At 40.9% G+C, this 18,806-nt stretch overlaps 1 protein-coding gene across 14 annotated transcripts in view; it reads right to left on the bottom strand.

Moving 5' to 3' along the window:
• Window positions 1-11,647, bottom strand: part of PLEKHA6 (pleckstrin homology domain containing A6) — a 218,170-nt gene extending 206,523 nt beyond the window's left edge. For 3 of the 14 annotated variants that reach the window (XM_072648090.1, XM_072648096.1, XM_072648093.1), the window contains exons 1-2: window positions 11,064-11,643; window positions 3,286-3,362 (exon numbers count right to left, since the gene is read on the bottom strand). In XM_072648090.1, the coding sequence (XP_072504191.1) occupies window positions 3,286-3,362; window positions 11,064-11,146 (160 nt within the window). In that variant the 5' untranslated portion in view covers window positions 11,147-11,643. Of the gene's footprint in view, window positions 1-3,285; window positions 3,363-11,063 lie in introns of all 14 variants that reach the window. The other 11 variants (XM_072648091.1, XM_072648092.1, XM_072648095.1 and 8 more) reach the window with 7 other exon arrangements.
• Between the last annotated feature and the right edge of the window lie 7,159 nt (window positions 11,648-18,806).

Raw genomic sequence — 18,806 nt, 5'->3', positions numbered from 1 at the left:
CATAGGAGAGATGTTATCAAATGACAAGGTTTGGCAATGGATTTGGATACATGGGGTAAATAAAAGTAAACAGTGGGAGATGACACTGAGTTTACCAGAGTGGGTGACTGGGAGAATGGTGGCACCTTGGACAATAATAGGGAGGGGAGAGGATTTGGGAGGGGGGGAAGATAAAAAGTTCTATTTTGAACAAGTTGAGCTTGAAATGTCCTGATAATCACCTCCTACTATTTCTTCAATGCCTATGGGTCTCCAATACCTGGTTTTTTCTTATGAGTAACCAAAGTTTGTGGCATCAAACACTTGTATTGTATTTCTCTAGTCAGAAATGAAAGGAAAGGGAAGGAAATAATCTTAATTCATCAGCAAACCTGCTTATCTTCAGAGAGATTTTTCTAAAATATCAGAAACCTTTTCAATTTCACCTGCTTTCCTTGTTGTCCTAAATAAGAATTATAAGCAGAGTTCTAGAAGGGCTCATTCCTTGGCTTCACATCCCTTAAGCTTTCTCTAATAGGTTTGTACATGTTCAATTTGCATTTGTGTATTTATCTTATATCTTTTTTATCTTCATGCAAGGAGAAATCATGCTTATCATATATGCTCATTACGCAAACCCAAACTGGGGAGGGACATATAACTGCGTTTGATGAAAGAATAAGGATCCAAAATGAATCTCAACTATTCTCAATTGAGAATCTCAATGAATCTCGACTACAGCAATTGGCCAAGCCTAATGCAATAAAATTTAGTTGGAATAAATATAGAGTCTTATCCTAAGATTTAAAAAGCCAACTTCAGAAATACAGACTGGACTGACAGGGCTAGACATCAGTTTTTCAAATTGCTCTTCATTTGGGGATTTCAGAAGAGCACCATTTCAGTAAGAGTAAACAGGGAAGGAAGGGCAACCAAAAAAGTTAGTGCAATTATAAACTATACTGAGAAGCATAGTGTCTGGTCCTATTATACTTTGCATTATATTCAGTACTGGGAATTACAAGAAAAGACATTGACAAGCTAAAAAACATTCAGAGGAGGGTGTCCAGGATGAGGAAATGACTAAAGAAAAATCAATCCATCAATTATTAAATACAACTATGTTCCAGACATCGTATGATCACATGAGAGCTGGTAGGAGGAAATGGGGATCGTTTAGCCTGGAAAAGAGAAGACTATTGTTCATTCACATCCAATTCTTCATGACCCTATTCAGGGTTTTCTTGGCAAAATACTAGAGTGGTTGCCATTTTCCTCCTCAATTCATTTTACAGATGAGGAAACTGAGGCAAGATAGGTTAAATGACTTGCCCAGGGTCACACAGCTGGTAAGTATCTGAGACTAGACGTGACTCAGGAGGATGAATCTTCCTGGTTCAAGCCCACTGCTCTGTTTACTTTGGTGGTACCTCGCTGCCCAAGGGGCAGCTAGGTGGTGCAGTGGACAGAGCACCAGTGCAGGAGTCAGGAGGACCTGAGTTCAAATCTCACCTCAGACACTTGACACTCACTAGCTGTGTGACCTTGGGCAAGTCACTTAACCCCAAGTGCCTCATCCTGGGTTATCTCCAGTCATCCTGATGAATATCTGGTCACTGGATTCAGATGGCTCTGGAGGAGAAGTGAGGCTGGTGACCTTGCACAGTCCTCCTTCACTCAAAAAACAAAGTCAAGTGCAAGTCATGTCATTATTTCTCTGATGGCATGGTCTTCGGCAACAAAGGACAAACACACCTTACTGCCTTCTTCTCCCATAAAGAGTAGAACGAAGACAAATGGGCAGGGGTGGCAAAGAGGCAGATTTAGGTTGGATGTAAGGTAAAACTTCCCAATGAATGTAGCTGTCCAAGATTGGAATTGAACAGGAATAAATTAATAAGATCATAGATGGGACCTTAAAGACTGTATGGTTCAACCCCTTCATCTTTCAAACAAAACTGAGGTCCAGAGAGGTTACACAACTTCTCCAAGATCACACATGGAGTAAGAAAACAGAGCCAGAATTTGAATTCAGACCCTCTACCACCACATCCAGCACTTTTCCTACTGTTTCACATCTACCGAGGACATCATGGATTTAATTCTTGTTGTTTTGGGTTCAGTTAGACTAGCTAAGCAGTTCTCAAAGTGTGGTCCTGGGACTCCAAGAGGACCCCAAGACCCTGCCAGTGGGTCCCTGAGATCAATTTTTCACAATATTTTCACAATAATACTAAGGTGTTTTAATTTCTAATATGATAAATATCAATAGATAGAAGCCAGAAAAACAAAAGCTCTTGGTGTGTAGGGGTTGGGGGAGGAACTGTCCTCAATAATTTCTAAGAGGATAAAGAGATCCTGAGACCAAATAAATAATCACTCAGGTCCCTCCCAACTCCAAGTTTCTGTGATTCTTTGATTCTGTAGCTTAAACTACCCCATTCTCTTTTCAGAAAGGGATCTCTTTAATGACAAGGACACAGCATCCCCCTCAGACTGGGAACTACCTGAGGGAGGACAGGGGTTGTATTTCCTTCTTTATCTGTATTCTTTGATCCCCCAGTTCACCCTCAAGTATAAACAGCAAGTCATCCTCAGTATAAATAGCATTTATTCATTGAGGAGGGAAATGAAAATGGAATGAAATGGCAATGACTAGGGGGAGCTAGGTGGCACAGTGGATAGAGCACTAGGCTTGGAACCAGAAAGATTCATCTTCCTGGGTTCAAATGCAGCCTCAGACACTTATTAGCTATATGACCCTGAGCAAGTTACTTAACCCTGTTTGCTTCAGTTTCCTCATCTATAAAATGAACTGGAGAAGGAAATGGCAAACCATACTAGTATGAAAACCCCAAATAGTGTCACAAGGAGTCAGATATGACTGAAATTACTCAACAACAAAAGTATTTATATTGGGCTTTACAGTTTTCAAGGGATTTTGCATATATTATCACATCTGAGCCTCATCGGACCCTGTAAGGTAAATTCTACAGGTACAATGATCTCCATTTCACAGATGATGAAGCTAGGATTCAGAAAGACTAAGTGGTTTGTCCATGGACACACAGCTAGTAAGGGATTTGAAACCAGGTCCTTCCTAACTTCAAAGTCCATCACTTTTTTCACTACAGCCTATTCAAAGTTCTGTAACTGAAGCATCCAGGATGAATGACATGAAAGATCCTGCAGGGATAAGGGAAGTCACAGGCAAAGCTAGGTAGTTTCTGTAGTCCTTAGAGGCTACTGTCACTGCTGAAGCTAAGAGACAGATGGTAAAAAGGTGGGGGCAGAATTGCTCCTTACCTGGGCTGGAGACTTGTCCACTCTGGATGGAAGACCCTGTGCCTGGGTGTACCCAACTAGTTGACTTTTCCTCATCACTGCAAAGAAACCCAAAGGAGACATCAAACTCCAAAGATGACGGCCTTTCCATACACCAACGCTTGCTTCCTTGCACTCTGCTCCCCTTTGCCCCCTAACTCTTAGGTCATATCAACATCAACAGTCAGATTCAAATGCCCATGGAAATACAAACTCCTCTGTCTGGCATTTAAAACCCTTCACAACTTGAGTCTTATCTGTCTGGACAAGCTTATTCTATAAACCCCAGTCCTCTGCCTGCATTCTGCCCTACAGCCAGACTGACTTCCTTCTGCTCCTCAAGAAGTCCTCCTATTTCCATGCCCAGAATGCCCTCCTTCCTCCCCTCTATGCCTTGGGATCCTTAGTGGCCTTCAAAGGTCCAGCTCAGGTACCACTTTATCCATGAGGCCTATATGTGAGACCCTCCTGCCTGCTAGCACCTCTCTCCATGCTTGTATTTGTGATGCATATGTGGATATAAATATGCTTATATTTCATATATATGCACACATATATATGGGCAGACATGCCAAACAAAAGAGTACACACAAGATATAGACATCTCTATATCTATATCTACATAGACATTATCTTCATATATTATATATAGATATAGAAAGATAGATATTTTATATATGCACATATGTATATATTTCCCTCATATAGATATGTGGGAGTAACCTATGTCTGTACCTTGCATATATTTATATGTGCACATGTCTCCTTAGATAGAATGTAAACTCCTTGGGAATAAAGGCTGTTTCTTTCTTTTTTTTTTTCACCCCCCAAATCTGACATATAAGTGATAAATAAATGACTATTGTTTAATTGACTGAAAACTCAAGTGTCACCAGGTATGTCTTGATCTTCTCAGATGCTAGTGCTTCCCCCTACCCCTGAAATTAACCTGGGTATGAGTGTGTGTAATATAGTGCGTATATATATATATATATATGATACATATATTATATATACTATATTATACGTGTGTATGTATATTTATAAGCACAGAGTAGATAGATATCTGCTAGTGCTCTATCAATGGAGACAGAGTTGGAATTGGATTGCGTATATAATCTATAGTATCGTAAATGTGTAAATATGCGTATATAATAGTGTATACAGTATGTATGTAATATGGTATATATTTACTATATTATGTAGACAACACTGCGTATGTGTAGACATTATACAGACGGAGTCTATACTTGTAGTATATATGTTTCTATTGAGGGAGTTAGGTACACAGTGGATAGAGCTCTGGGCCTAGATTGCATGTATGACATACGAAGTATATGCTTGTATTTAATGTATGTATGGTGTATATGTGTGCATGTACATTGTATATAAATGCAGTACCTGCATGTGTATGTATTGTATATTGAAGCAATTAGGGCACATAGTAGAAACAGTTCTGGGCATGGATTATATATAAAATACATATTATGTATTTATATGTGTGTGTATATGTATATATGTATAGTGTTTACTTGTATGTGCACATGTTTCTCTCAAGGGAGTTAGATCACACAGTAGATAGAGCTCTGGGACAGGAGTTAAAAAGACCTAATTTCAAATCTGGCCTCAGAAACTCACTAGCTGTGTGCCTCTAAGCAAATAATTTAAACTGTCTGCCTCAGTTTCCCCATCTGTACAAACAGGGTTAATAATAGCAATATTAGCAATAGCAATTATATCAAATGATATAATACTTGTAAAATGCTTTGCAAACCTTGAAGTGCCACATAAATGTTAGCTACAGTTATGTTATTATGGTTTTTTCCCTGGATAGAAAGCTACTGGAGGTGAAGAACTATATCCTTAGCATGAGTACAGGGCCTGGCCTCTATCCAGCACCAGTTGGCTAATTGGTTGACTAAGGGAACCAAACTTCAGTTTTTTGGATGGATTAAGAGATACCATCTTGATGATTCTTCTCAGAGACTGTGACATCAGGACTGGGAAGCAAATCCCCCTTGACAATTTTCTAGATTTCAACCACCTCAAAAATCTCAGTCCATTTTGGTGAGGATCCCATCCAGGTAAGTGGAAAATACCCAAGAAGGGCCCTTTGAGAAGTAATCTGGTCCATCTTTCTGCCTCAAAACCAACTTTGAGCCCACCCCCTTTCCATGGGAAACTCTTCTATATTTAAATACCTTCTACAAAAGGAAATTTCCTAGCAGCTTTGAAGTTGTGTCTAGAGGAGAAGAGGGCAAGTGGCTGCTCCTCAGCTTCCTGGGCTATTGAAAAGCTGGCCGGTTGGTCTCCCTGCCTCCAGTTTCTCTACTCTCCAAACTATCCTCCACTCACCTTTCAAATTGATCTTCATAAAACCCAGATCTGACCATGTCAAACTGCCCTCCCCCACCCCATTCAGTCAATTCCAGTGACTGACTTATTACCTCCAGGATCAAATAACAAAATATAAAATCCTCTGTTTGGATCTTCTTCTTCTTGTTCTTCTCCTTCTCCTCCTCCTGCTTCTTTTTCTTGTCCTCCTCCTCCTTCTACTCCTCCTCTTCCTTCTTCTTCTTCTTCTTCTTCTTCTTCTTCTTCTCCTCCTCCTCCTCCTTTTTCTCCTTCTTCTTCTCCTCCTTCTCCTTCTTCTCCTCCTTCTCCTCCTTCTCCTCCTCCTCCTCCTCCTTCTTCTTCTCTTTTTCCTTCTTCTTCTCCTCTTCTCCTTCTTCTTCTTTTTCTCCTTCCCCTCCTCCTCCTTCTTCCTTGTTCCTTCTTCTGGCAATCAGGGTTAAGTGGCTTGCCCAGGGTCACACAGCTAGTGTCTGAGGTTGGATTTGAATTTAGATCTTCCTGATTCCTTCCTGATTCTTGAAGAACTAGTGTTCTATCCAATGCATCACCTAGCTGCCCCTCTGTTCAGCTTTTAAAACCCTTCATAACTTTTTCAGTCTTCTTACTAACAGTGTGCTTGGGTGCCTGTGCTCAGACCCCAATTCCAAGACCATCTTTCTCCCTAGTCCCTGGCAGTTTCTCCCCAGCCCACGGACACTATTCCTAGCAATCACTCATGAGTAGGCCCCAATAATACACTTATCTCTCTCCCTGGTGTAGTAACAAACTGCACCTGTAGGAATCATTAGTTTGGACTGGTTTTGTAGTGACTCATAAAGCTATTCAGTACCCCCTGGACTATCTATACCAACTCCCTACCTCATTATATACATCCTGCACTCTTCATTATGGGTATCCTAGCTTTAAAACATATGTACACTCCCTATATCTATCTTGTCAAACAAGACATTGATTTGTAGTACCTGAACAATCTTCAGTCAGCCCTGACCGCTAGTTAACTTAGTGAAGCAGCAGACCTAAAAACCACACCTCTCTGTGCTTGCTCCACCCTCCCACCCCCAAGGGCTTTGCCTGGTGAACTCTGAGTAAAATGCCTATGTCTTAGATTGGAAAAGTGTATATCTGTTTAAGAACTGACCACTCCTTAATCTAATCCCACCTTGAATCACCTAATTAGCATTCTTTCTTGGCACATGTTTCACGATAGCTTTTCCTATATAAACTTTAATTGTACCTTTCTAAGGTCGCAGGTTCCTTAAGAACTTTTGCCCTCTGAATAGCGTAACAACAAACCTTTGCCAACTTGAATTAAAGATTACTTGGGTCCTCAAATTCTTTCCAGTTGACCCTGTTCTGCACTTCAGTCCTTAGAGGGGTCTCTGAACCCCTCAAACTGCATCATGACCACTTACTTGCCTTCATACACTTTTCAATCTGGTGACTCTGGCCTCTTCGCTGTTCCTTATACAAGATTCTGCCTCACCATCTCTTAACATTTTCATTGACTTTCTCCCATGCCTGGAAACTTTCTCCCTCATCTCTGCCTACAAGATTCCCTGGCTTCCTTCAAGTCTCAGCTAAAGTCTCAGCTTCTGAAAGCAACCTCTCAATCTTGGTGCCTTCCAGCAGTGAACTGGAACCAGTTGTCCCAGTAGCTCCCTAGGGATGATTGTTAAATTTTCAGTGTGAGCTTTAGCACCCTGGAAATTGGTGTACTCTACAAATCAGGGCTTGGTTTATTTTTTTTAACTGCTGATATAAAATATAGATATAAATATATATCACTTAAGAAAGTGATGGCGAAAATGTTAGCAATGCAGATTAAACATAAAAGTGTGCTGTGGGTATAGTTTTTTCAAAGAGCCAACTGTTAAACATTTGCCAGCACACTACTAGTGTTTTTCCCTGAGACTATTCCCAATTTATCTTATATATCAGAGGTGTCAAACACTCTACTGCAACATTCCTGAGTGCTTCCAAGCAGATTAAAATGTAATTGGAAAATATCTAACAAAACAAATAAAAATACAGTAGAACATTGATAATGTTAATACTTGGTTTTCTAAGTCAATAAATGGCCTGCATATGTGTGTATATGTGTGTCAGTGGATAGATACAGCACTGGACCTGGCATCAGAAAGATTTGTGCTCAAATCTGACTTCAGATACTCACTAGCTATGTAACCCTGGGCAAGTCACTTAACTCCTGTTTGCCTTAATCCAATGAAGAAGGAAATGGCAAACTATTCCAGTAACTTTGCCAAAAAAAAGCCCACAGGGCATCACAAAGAGTCAGATATGATGGAAATGACTGAACAATGACATATGGCTTAGTGACTCTTGTTTCAATTTGAGTTTAACACCACCACTACATAAATCTTGTTTGCATGTCGTCTCCCCCATTAGATCATGAACTTCTTGAGAACAGGGATTGGTTTTTTGCCTTTCTCTACATCCCCAGTGCTCAGCACAATACTTGGCACATACTACAGAGTAGGTGCTTAATAAATGCTTACTGGCTGGTTGATTGATCTCTAAAGTTTTTGAGAGAGAAGGAGAGTAGCCCTTCACACTCCTAAGGGAAGAGAGTGCCAGTGCTGGTGCCCTGCCAAACACCAGCCTCCCAGGGCCCTAGGACTGCCCCATGTCCACTCTACAGCAAAGCCTATGAGGAATCTCAAGAAGAAGAAAGGGCTGAGCAAAGTGGGGAATGTAGATGCTCCTGTGTCCTGAGAACATTCCTGAGTCGATGGGAAGACAATCCCAACCGGTGCGCTGGGAAGAATCCCAGATTTGAGATGTTGCTCATGCTCTAGATCGCTGGTCTTGGCTCTGGTCCCAGGAGGAAGAGAGAGAGAGGAGAGGCTCAAGGGCTCTGAGCTGGGATAGTTCAGACACCCATAATGAGGGATGGGGGTGAGGGAGAGAAGGTATGATGAGGAAAAGATGATTAACTGTAAGTGTGTTGATAATAACTCACATTTATAGAGTGCTTTCTAGATTTCTTGCCAAAGAAGCTTTTAGCAAGTGACCTCAGAAGCTAGCCCAAGGCCAAGGACTTCAAAATAGTTTATTTCAAAGATGACATAATAATAGCATTATAGAGATGAGGGTGATAATAACAGCAAATACAAGAGCTAAAGTTCAAGGCTCAGCCCAGTAGGGCACCACCCTAATCTTCCTTGCCTTATCTCCTCTCCCTCTATGCTCTAGCCGAGGGGTGGGGAACCTACAGACTTAAGGCCACAGGTGGCCCTCTAGGTCCTCAAGTACGGCCCTTTGACTGAATCCAAACTGTGTGAGTCCAGTCTAACTGGACCATCCCTCAGCTCCTGAGGATACCAGGTGTTGGCTGCCTTCATCTGTGCCTTGCTTGTGCCTGGAAAGGCATTCCTGTTTCCTTCACAGGCTATATTTCCATCCAGCTTTACAAATGCCAGATCTTCCATGCAATCTTCCCCTATCCCTCTGGTTTTTAATTGCCTTTCCCCTTTGAATGTACACACATGGTTCGAGTTTTTTTTTCCAATTTCATTCATATACTTCATATATACGTTAGTTACTCGTGCTAATATCTTAGCCTGCTATGAGGTTATTCTTTGTAGATGTTGTTTTCTTTTCTATTCTTTCTATTCTACTATGTTATGGAAATGCTTGTTTTATTTCTTAAGTTCAGAATAAAATAAATTTAATTTAAAAAAGAAGTGGAGGATTGTAAGTGTGGAACATTGAACATACTACAAAATTGGTTGCTCTAATATTTTTGCTGAAATATCCCCCTTCCCCCCCTTATATTTCCTTTTTACTCTTTGGTGTTCATGAGGTCAGGGATTATGTCTTCTGAACACAGGATTTTCCTAGGACCCAGATCAGCGCTGTGCACAGGGAGCTATTTACTAGTTGCTAAAGGAAAGAATAAATGAATGAAATGTGGAAACCCGATGAACAGAGTCAAATTCTTCATTAGCACAGTCATTGTTGGGGTGATTCATTACTGGGGAAAGAGCAACAGTCTAGGAATTAGAAAACTAAGACAAGTAGGGATGTGACCTTGATTAAGTAACTTCACCTCCACAGAGAAGATTCCACAGAGGTAGTGTGATGCAGGGGATAGAACACCAGATCTAGAGTCAGTAATCCATGGGTTCAAATCCACCTCTCAGACCCTTTACAAGCTTTGGGACCCTAGGCTAGCCAATTAACTTCTCTGAGTCTCAGTTTCCTCATATCTAAAATGGGAATAATAAAGAACCTATCTTTCATGGGTTCTATAAAGCTCAAATGAGATTATATAAATATGCACATTTATAAATATACACATGAACATTTATATACATTATATATTATAAATGTATTACAAATGTGTATAGATACATGTTTGTATATATGTATACATATGTGTGCATGTATGTGTGTAGATAGACTATATTTTATACAAATATATTTGTATGTATGCATATATATGTATATATGCATATATGTATATATACACAAAGATATATGTATATATATATATATATATACACACAAAGAGATAGATAGATAGATATGTATATGCATATCTTTGTAAGGTCAGGTATATCTCGCTGAGCCACATTCTCCACCTCCATAATGAGAAAATTGGGCTAGAATCCTTAAAATCACTTCCAGTCCTTTAACATTTTCAGGTTCACATACAACTAATGAATGTCTCATGGAACCAAACACCTGAAATGTCCCCAGATTCATAAGAGTTAAGAAAGTGAAATCATGTCTTGTCAATAATAGCAATGTTTCTACTTATTCTTTTAAAAACTCCACACATGATGGAGGTATATGACCCTTCTCCCAGGCAAGGGGGGAGTGGCATGTTGATTAGTCCCATTTTACAGAAATTAAAAAGGAGTTTGTCCCTAAAGAGGCTAAGGAGGGTCTCCTGATATACTTTTGCTTGTAGTCTAAGCATCCTGCTTTTCTTAAATGTTTTAGAAAAGTCTAAATAACCCAGCAGTGACCTCTATTCCTGCTAGGAAACAGAATTGGAAGGAAGGCATATTAGACTGGGCCCTGGAGGACCAGGGTCTTTAGACCAAGCTTCTCCTCTTCCTCTAAGCTTTCAATTCTTCCACTGTGACAGAAGGGAAAGGGCCTTTCTTATCCTTCCCTTCTAAAGACCTTTTAGGTGGGTGCATGAATGAGTGATTCTTTTTATAGGACTTTGAACCGTTGGGGAAAAGGCGGGAAAGACATTCAAACAAATATGGTGATAAACTTAGCCATACTTTATCACCACCCTCCCCTGTCTCTGGATCACTTTCTTATCCCTACCTTTATTTCCCAACCCAGGCAACTAAAAGATACTTGGGGGGCATAGGGAGGGGAGGCTTTTAAGAGAAAAAGAAAAATTAAGAAACCAACAAACATACTTGATGAAGAAGATTCTGCCACCACGGTCAACTCCATAAGTCCAGCAGCCAGGCAGATCCAGCCAATCAATCTCATCAGCCATCTCAATCCTCAGTAAGCCTTTCCCACCTCTTCCAAGAGTAATTTCACTTCAGCCTTCTCTCCTCCTGGGATTCTCTCTCTCTCCAGGAGCCTCCCAGGAAGATGATGGAGTGAAGTCCGGCCAGCCTGGCTGTAAGTTCCAATCCACCTCCTGAGTCCCCAGGACAGCCAGTATAGGTGAGCCTGGCCTTTCCCACAAGGAGTACTGGCTGAAAGCAGACTGGGAATCAACAGTGGGGTAGAGATCTTGACACAACAGAGGCCAGCTCAGCATCCAGGCTTGCAAGTCTCAGAAGCCACACCAGACACCATCTGCCTTCTCCTGGAGTCTGAGTCCATTGCTTTCCTTCAGACTGCCTCCTTAACTTTAATTACTGACAATTAGTTTGGGGTGAGTAATTATGACGTTTTTCTCTGCCTGTACAGTTACCCAGAGCAGATATCCCTTGGAAACCGAGGCTCTCTAGCCTCTCGGGTCTGGTTCACAAGATGAAGGACAGAAGTCTTCTGGAGGATTCCAAACAGAAAGGAACCGTCTGTCATGTATGGGAAATGGGTGTTGCCTTCTAAGCTTAAAGTTACCCAGTCAGCCAGCCCTTAAATTTACAGGTGCCTGGGAGAAAGGAAGGCGGAGTCAAGCCAACACCTAGGAGCAATAGTCACAAGCAGACTGAACACCCCAGAAGCCTGGCTGATCTCCCGTGTTGGGGTGCAGGGGGAACCAGTTTGACTGAAAGAGACTTGAATCATAGGGTGTGAAAAACATGTCCGGTCAGTTACGGAAATGGGGAATGTGGTCAAAGTCTGGTTCAGCATGGTGGGAGGTCAGGTGAAGATCAAAGGTTAAATAAGTGGTGAAAAGAAAGGTGTCCCTGCACACATCCATGCCCATTCCACAAGAGATCCCTTACCATGATGTCACTCTGACCAGCCAAGTTAATTCTTCACTTTTTGTTCAATCATTCTCCTCTGGGAAGCCTGCCATGACTAAGCAGAATCAGGACACTAACAACTCATAACTTACCCTCATATTCCACTTTAAAGTTTGCAAAGCACATTCCTCACAAAAACCCAAAGGCAGGAAGTCCAGGTATTATGATTGCATTATACAGATGAGGAAGTTGAGGCCTTTGCCATGTGAACAGCCAGCGAGGGTTGGTGCTGGGGGTTTTGCCTGACTCCAAGTTCAGTGTTCTTTAGATTAAAATACACTGTTTTCCCTTATGAGATTTTACCTACATCAATCATCACCCATAGCCCTCTTCCCTCCAATAACACCCTCATTTGCCCCAAGGATGGGAAATAAAAGGCAAAGAGTAAGATCTAGGAACTCTAGTTTATGAATGTTTCAACATTATTTCTTCTTTTAACATCTCTCTCAGAAAATAGGGGCTATTTTGGCTGTCTCCTAGTACATCAGGCACACTGGACAATTATAGATAGACATTGACCTATATGCACATGGGGTATCATACAGAAAATGTGTGATCAGAAAAGGAGGTGAACGGTCAGATGGCAAGAGGGAGGGATAACAGAGTACGAGTAAGCTCTATTGCTGCCTTGGATCCTGTGACACATAAAAGGGTATAGACCCTGGGGAAGGCTTTCCTGGGGAAGGCTTTTAGCACCTAGGGTAGATCCTCTATGGCTAAATAAGGAAGAACATCAGCAAGAACAACATCAGAGGAGAAGGCTTGGATAGGATGTAATCTATACCAAGAGAGGGAAGATTCATGTCAGCAAGATAACAGATCCACAAAAGCATAAGTTTTGAAATGCAATGATGCTCATAGAATCCAGACAGAACTTTGCTGTGTCTGGGTCTGTGTCAAAGCTAGGTACTACCGTCTGCTTGGAGCCTGTACCTAAAAGTGAAGAGCGTTCACTTCTTGCTTCCACTTGATGTGCCTAAAGGTAGGAAAAGCAAAATTATAGATGATGGGAAAGGAATCCACTGGTCATGGACCTGATTTTTTAACATAACAATAAGTCAATGAGCTGCGGAGTGTTAGAGCTGGGAGTCCAACACGAGGTGATACAATGATGTTCCACTTGGGTCAACATGCTTTCAATATTACACTTCAAAAATGAAAAAACTGGCAACTCTAACACTCTTAGGATTTAAAGCATTTTGGAGAACTGATCTCAATTTTGGCTATAATCCCTTTTCTGAATTCCATTCAGGGGTGAGACTTTACAAGTTAATGCTGAATATAATCCAAAGGAAATTTGGGGGAGCCTAGGGAATAGGAATGGTGAGTATTTTCAGTATTGTCACTTAGAAAAGAGCCTAACTTCTGCTTGCCTCTTTCAGTTTTCCCCCAAACAATGGGAGAGCTAAATTTTCCATTGTCTCACAGTGTAGAAGAAGATATCGACCCAATTGGTCTCCTTGCTACCAGTCTCTACCTCTCCCACCTATCCTCTACACAGAAGTCAAATTGATATTGCTAACTCATAGGTCCAACTGAATCACCATCTTGATGGAGAAGCTTAGGTGGTTCCTGATTGCTCCCAAGATAAAATGTAAACAATCGTTTACATAAAGCCCTCGGAAATCTAGTTCCAACTTATCTTTTCAGATTGATTTCACATTCCCCAACAGACTTTATGTTCCAGCCAAATTGGTCCACTTGTTGCTTGAACATGACATTTCATCTCCTATCTTCATGCTCTCCCTCTTCTGCTCATCCACCAAAATCTCTTTCTCCTTACAAGGCTCAGCTCAGACATTGTCTTCTACAAGAGGCCTTTTGGGATTTCCTGGTCATAAATGTTCTGGACCACCATCTCAACAATTACTTTGAACTTATTTCATCCATAAATCTCATTTGTATGAGAAATATCATAGTATAATGGATGGAGGGACCACTTCCAAATAGCAAAGACCCAAGGTCTCATCCTTTCCCTGGCACATGATGTCCGTGTGATCCTGAGCAAGTCATCAACCTCTTAGGGCTCAAGGCAACTTCCTGAGTTGAATTTACAGAGTATATACCAGGCTGCATCAGTAGAGGGAGTATCCTTCCTCATCTGGGGATGAACTCCCAGGTCCAATCCTAAATTTTGTATTTACTTAGCAGTGTGTGTGCTGTTTATCCCAGGAGAACAGAAGTTCCTTGGAGGCTGGTGCCTCAAAATTTTCCTTTTAATCTTTACATTGCTAGGACCCTACACAATGCCTAGCAGGTACTTTAATAAATGCTTGCTGAATTGAGGAAAGACCTAATGAATTCTAAATTCCATGATCATGGGAACTGGGTCAATTTTTGTCTTTGTACCCTTAGCACCCAGAACAATGCCTTTGTAAAGCAGGCTTAATAAACACTTTGAATTAAACTGAACAGAAAAGGGGCCTGGTTTTTTCCCCTCTAAATTTATGAGTTCTTTCTGGCTGAGTATAATCAGAAGCAGTATTTGCGGGGTGGGAATAAAAGAGCTTTTAAGGCCTTGGCTTCTCAATTGGAAAAACTAAAAAAAATAAGGGGAATAGATTCCTATCCTGTCATGAGGGAGAGAGAACACTTGTGAAACACCTGTGAGACTTATCCTGCTGATAAGACATGGAACAAATGAGATAGGCCCTTCCACCACTGAGGACCTGAACCATCCAGTGTCCCTGCCAAGATGTCCCCAGGGAAAATACCAGCAGCCAGCAAGATCCCAGATTAACCTGAGCAACCAGTAAGGGCTGTGTCTTGGAGTGGAATTGGGAAATGAAATGATTTGTATTTTTAAAAATCTATCTGCTTTCCTCTCTGAGGGATTTTTCTTTACAAGGCCTGGATTGCCTTGATTTTATGTCACTTCAGTTTAAGCTCTTGATAGACAAAGCACTGTGTTAGGTGTCTATGGCTTTTGGAAAATCTTGAAAAGACCAACTGTTTGGGGCATTGACGATAGCACAAAGAAAAGTTTGTTTGAAAATATGTTCAGAACAATACCCGCTAGCATCTTCTAGAATATTTTCCATTTTCAGTCATTATCAGCAATAATTATACTAATAAATTTGGAGTAGTGCTATATTTCACCCCCAAAACCTAACCAGGGGTGGGGAACCTGTGGCCTTAAGGATACATGTGGCCTTCTAAGTCCTCAAGTGTAGCCCTTTGACTGAATCTAAGTTTCACACAACAATCTATAACTATAATTAGATTTAGTAAAGAGAAACCACAGGCAGTTGAAGTACTGAGCTTGCTTTCAGCTAAAGCCAACGTCATGGGCTATTTGCTGCTGTGTGGTTTCCTTATTTAGCGAAAAGTGTGTTAAAAGATCAATGAACTTTTATTAGCCATGTAACTGATAAATAAATCATTGAATCTCCCTAAGAATCAGACTGTAAGGTCCTTATCTATAAGGTGGGAATGAGAGGCACTATAGCACCATGGATAAATGGAGGCACTAAACATCCCACTGGCATCTTAAATTCAGCATGTCCTAAACAGGATTCATTATCTTGTCCCTCAAATCCAGTCCTCTGCTTAACTCCTCTGGCTCTCCCTAATACAATGGGAAACTGATTTGTGAGATTCTCTAAGTGCAGAAGAGGATGAGGACCTAATTGGTCTCCCTGCCTCCAAGTCTTCGCCTCTTGAATCCATCCTCTCTGCAGTTACTAAGTTGATACACCTAAAACACAATCTTATGATGCTGCTTTATAGAAGACAAACACCTCCGCCCAGCATTGAGAGCCCTCCACAGTCTGGGTCTCATTACACTTTTCTAACTTTATACATATTTATAATATTATTTCATCTTGCATCTTATATATTTGCATCTTACATCTTCATCGTGATTTTGCACTAAAAGTGGCCAGCATGACAATCCATCGCTATTCCATTTTGCCTTTGCAAAAGTGATCCCTCACTTTCCAAAACTAGTTACACTTTCTCTCATACCCATACCCCACCAACTCACTGGTCCTGATGAAAGAATATTCCTTGCTTCCCCAGAGCCTCCCTCTACCATCACTTAGTAACCTCTCCTCCTTTGAGGTTCACAAATTTGGAATATAGATCCTGGCCTGTTATCTATTGATCTCCAGGCCATTCTCCTGCCTTCTCCAACGAATTAAGTGCTTGCTTCATAGCCTTTCTTTCCACCTCAACCCCTGCCTGCATACTAGTTCATCTATATTGAAACTTCTTCAAATACCATAACTTCCAGTTTCCTTAATCTACTCAATTACTATGATCTTCTCCTCATGTCAGCTACACACAGAGATGGTCATAGCCCTTTATTTTACCATCTCCTACAAACACTCCACTTCCTTGTTTGTGAACTCCAAAATTCCTTTGTCTGATCATAATCTCTTGTCATTTCACCTTTCCTTCTACCATATAATCCTTAATCCTGTTCTTCATCCCCACCATGACCTTTAATCCCTCTGTCTCTCATTTCTTTCCCAGACTATCAGTCTGTTCACTGGCCACTCTCCTTACTTCCCTATCTTAATTCCTCTAGTGAAGCAGTTCAACTCCATATGGTCTCCTCTTGGATACCCTTTCTCCTCTTTTTTTACTAAATTAAATTTTATTTATTTTATTCTGAACTTAAGAAATAAAACAAGCATTTCCATAACATAGGAAAATAGAAAAAAAAAGATGGTTATACATGAGACTGCAAATCTATTGTGTACAACTTATTATTCCTTTCAAATAACTTTTTTTCCTTTTTTTTCTTCCCTCCCTCACCCCAGCCCTAGAGATGGCTATCATCAGACACAAATGTATATATGTATGTATGTATGTATATATATATATATACATCTATCTATACACACACAAATACATATATATGTACATATACATATATATGCACATATATATGTAAAGTCATTCTATACAGGCTTCCATTTGTCAGTCCTTTCTCTGGATGCAGACAGCATCTTCCTTCATATGACCTTCATACTTACTTTGGGTATTTATTGTAGTCAAAATGACTAGTTACTCAAACTCTTTTTAAAACAATATTGCTATTACTGTATACATGCTGTCTCGGTTCTGCTCATTTAACTCTTTATTATTTCATGCAAGTCTATCCACATTTTTCTAAGATCATTGAGTTCATCATTTCTTATAGCACAATAGTATTCCATCCCAATCACTGCCTCCTCCTCTTTACATGGCCACCACCATAGCCTCATCACCTCTTGCCTGGACTTTTGCAAGAGCCTCTAATTGGGATCCATGCCTCAAGTCTCCTCTTTCTCTAGTCCACTCTCCACATAGCCACCAAAGTGATATATTCCTACAGCACAAGTCTAATCACATCACTCCCCTGCTTCGTAAACTCCTGTGGCTCCCTCTCACTGGAGTACCCAGTACAAACACCTCTATTTGATGTTTAAAGCTTTTCCCAGCCTTGCTCCTGCCTGCCTTTCCAGGCTCATTACACGTTTGTCTCTTTCATGGACTCTGTGGTGGAACCACACTGGCCTGTCTGACCGTGCTCACAGGTCATTCCATCGCTACCCCTTTGCTGGGGCTCTCTGACTCCTCTGCTTTTGAATCCCTGATTTCCTGCAGTTTCCAGTTTAAGCACAACCTCTTACATCAGGCTTTTCTGGATCCTCCCAACTGCTAGTTCCTTTTCTTTATCTTGCATTTGTTTTGTGCCTGTTTTACATATCATTAGATTCATGCATTTTGTTCCCCCACTACCACTACCCTAGAATATAAGTTCCTTGAGGACAGGGTCTGCTGCATTTTTGCATTTATATTCCCAGGGCGTACCACAGTACCTGACACAAGGAAAGCGCTTAATAAATGTTTGTTGACTGATTAATTGACTGACAGTAAGGACTTAATAAATATTTGTTGAATTTGAGAGAGTACCTGTATTGGCAAGTACCTACACTGATGGACCTCATTTCCTCTTTCTTTAGTGGTACTTCTAGACATTTGTCATAGCACCAGAAAATTTCTGTCTCAACAATAGATGAGTATGACAAACTTGACCTTATCCCTGTCACTAAAAGATAGGTTCCTTGAAGGCAGAGATCAGGTCTTATTTACTTACACATGGCCTAAAACACTTAGCTCAGTAGTGTGCCCATACTAGACAGCTCAGTGGGTATTTGCTAATTTTAATTAAATAGGTCCATAGAGCTCCTGGTATTTAATGGTATTCGATCAGAGTAATCTGAGAACTAGAAGGGTTTTGAGAATAACGGTGATGTTTATGTGTTGTTGGCTTAATATTTATTTGATACCCATGAATCACGCTGCCATCACTATTTTTCCAGTAGGTACTAGGTAACAAAAAGAAAGAAGCAAAGGCTAGCTCTGTTAGCACTAGGTATATATGGGGGCTTTGACTTTGGATTCTATGCAAATGATGAAAAAATTAAGAACATTCTCCCTCCTCCCCTCCTTCCTTGGCACCCCTGATTTCCCAGAGATTTGTTTTAGTTTAAGCACCACCTGCTGGATAAGACTGTCCTGCCATCTGCTTCTGTGGTTCCTCTCCCCTGAAACAAGGTGACCTCTGAGTTTCAGCTATGACCCATACCCAGCTAAGATGATTATCAACAGGACTCATTCATTCAACCGAGTCTGATGATTCTGCTGACAGACCAGAGGTAAACAGAGGACGTTTGAGAGAGAACCACCAGCTGATAGGCTTTTATATCCACCAGGGTTCCAAATACAGCCAGGGCT

The sequence above is a fragment of the Notamacropus eugenii genome, chromosome 2, assembly GCF_028372415.1.
Source record: "Notamacropus eugenii isolate mMacEug1 chromosome 2, mMacEug1.pri_v2, whole genome shotgun sequence".
Taxonomy (NCBI): domain Eukaryota; kingdom Metazoa; phylum Chordata; class Mammalia; order Diprotodontia; family Macropodidae; genus Notamacropus; species Notamacropus eugenii.
The sequence above is the reverse complement of the archived record's forward strand: the minus strand, read 5'-3'. Positions and strand labels throughout refer to the sequence as shown.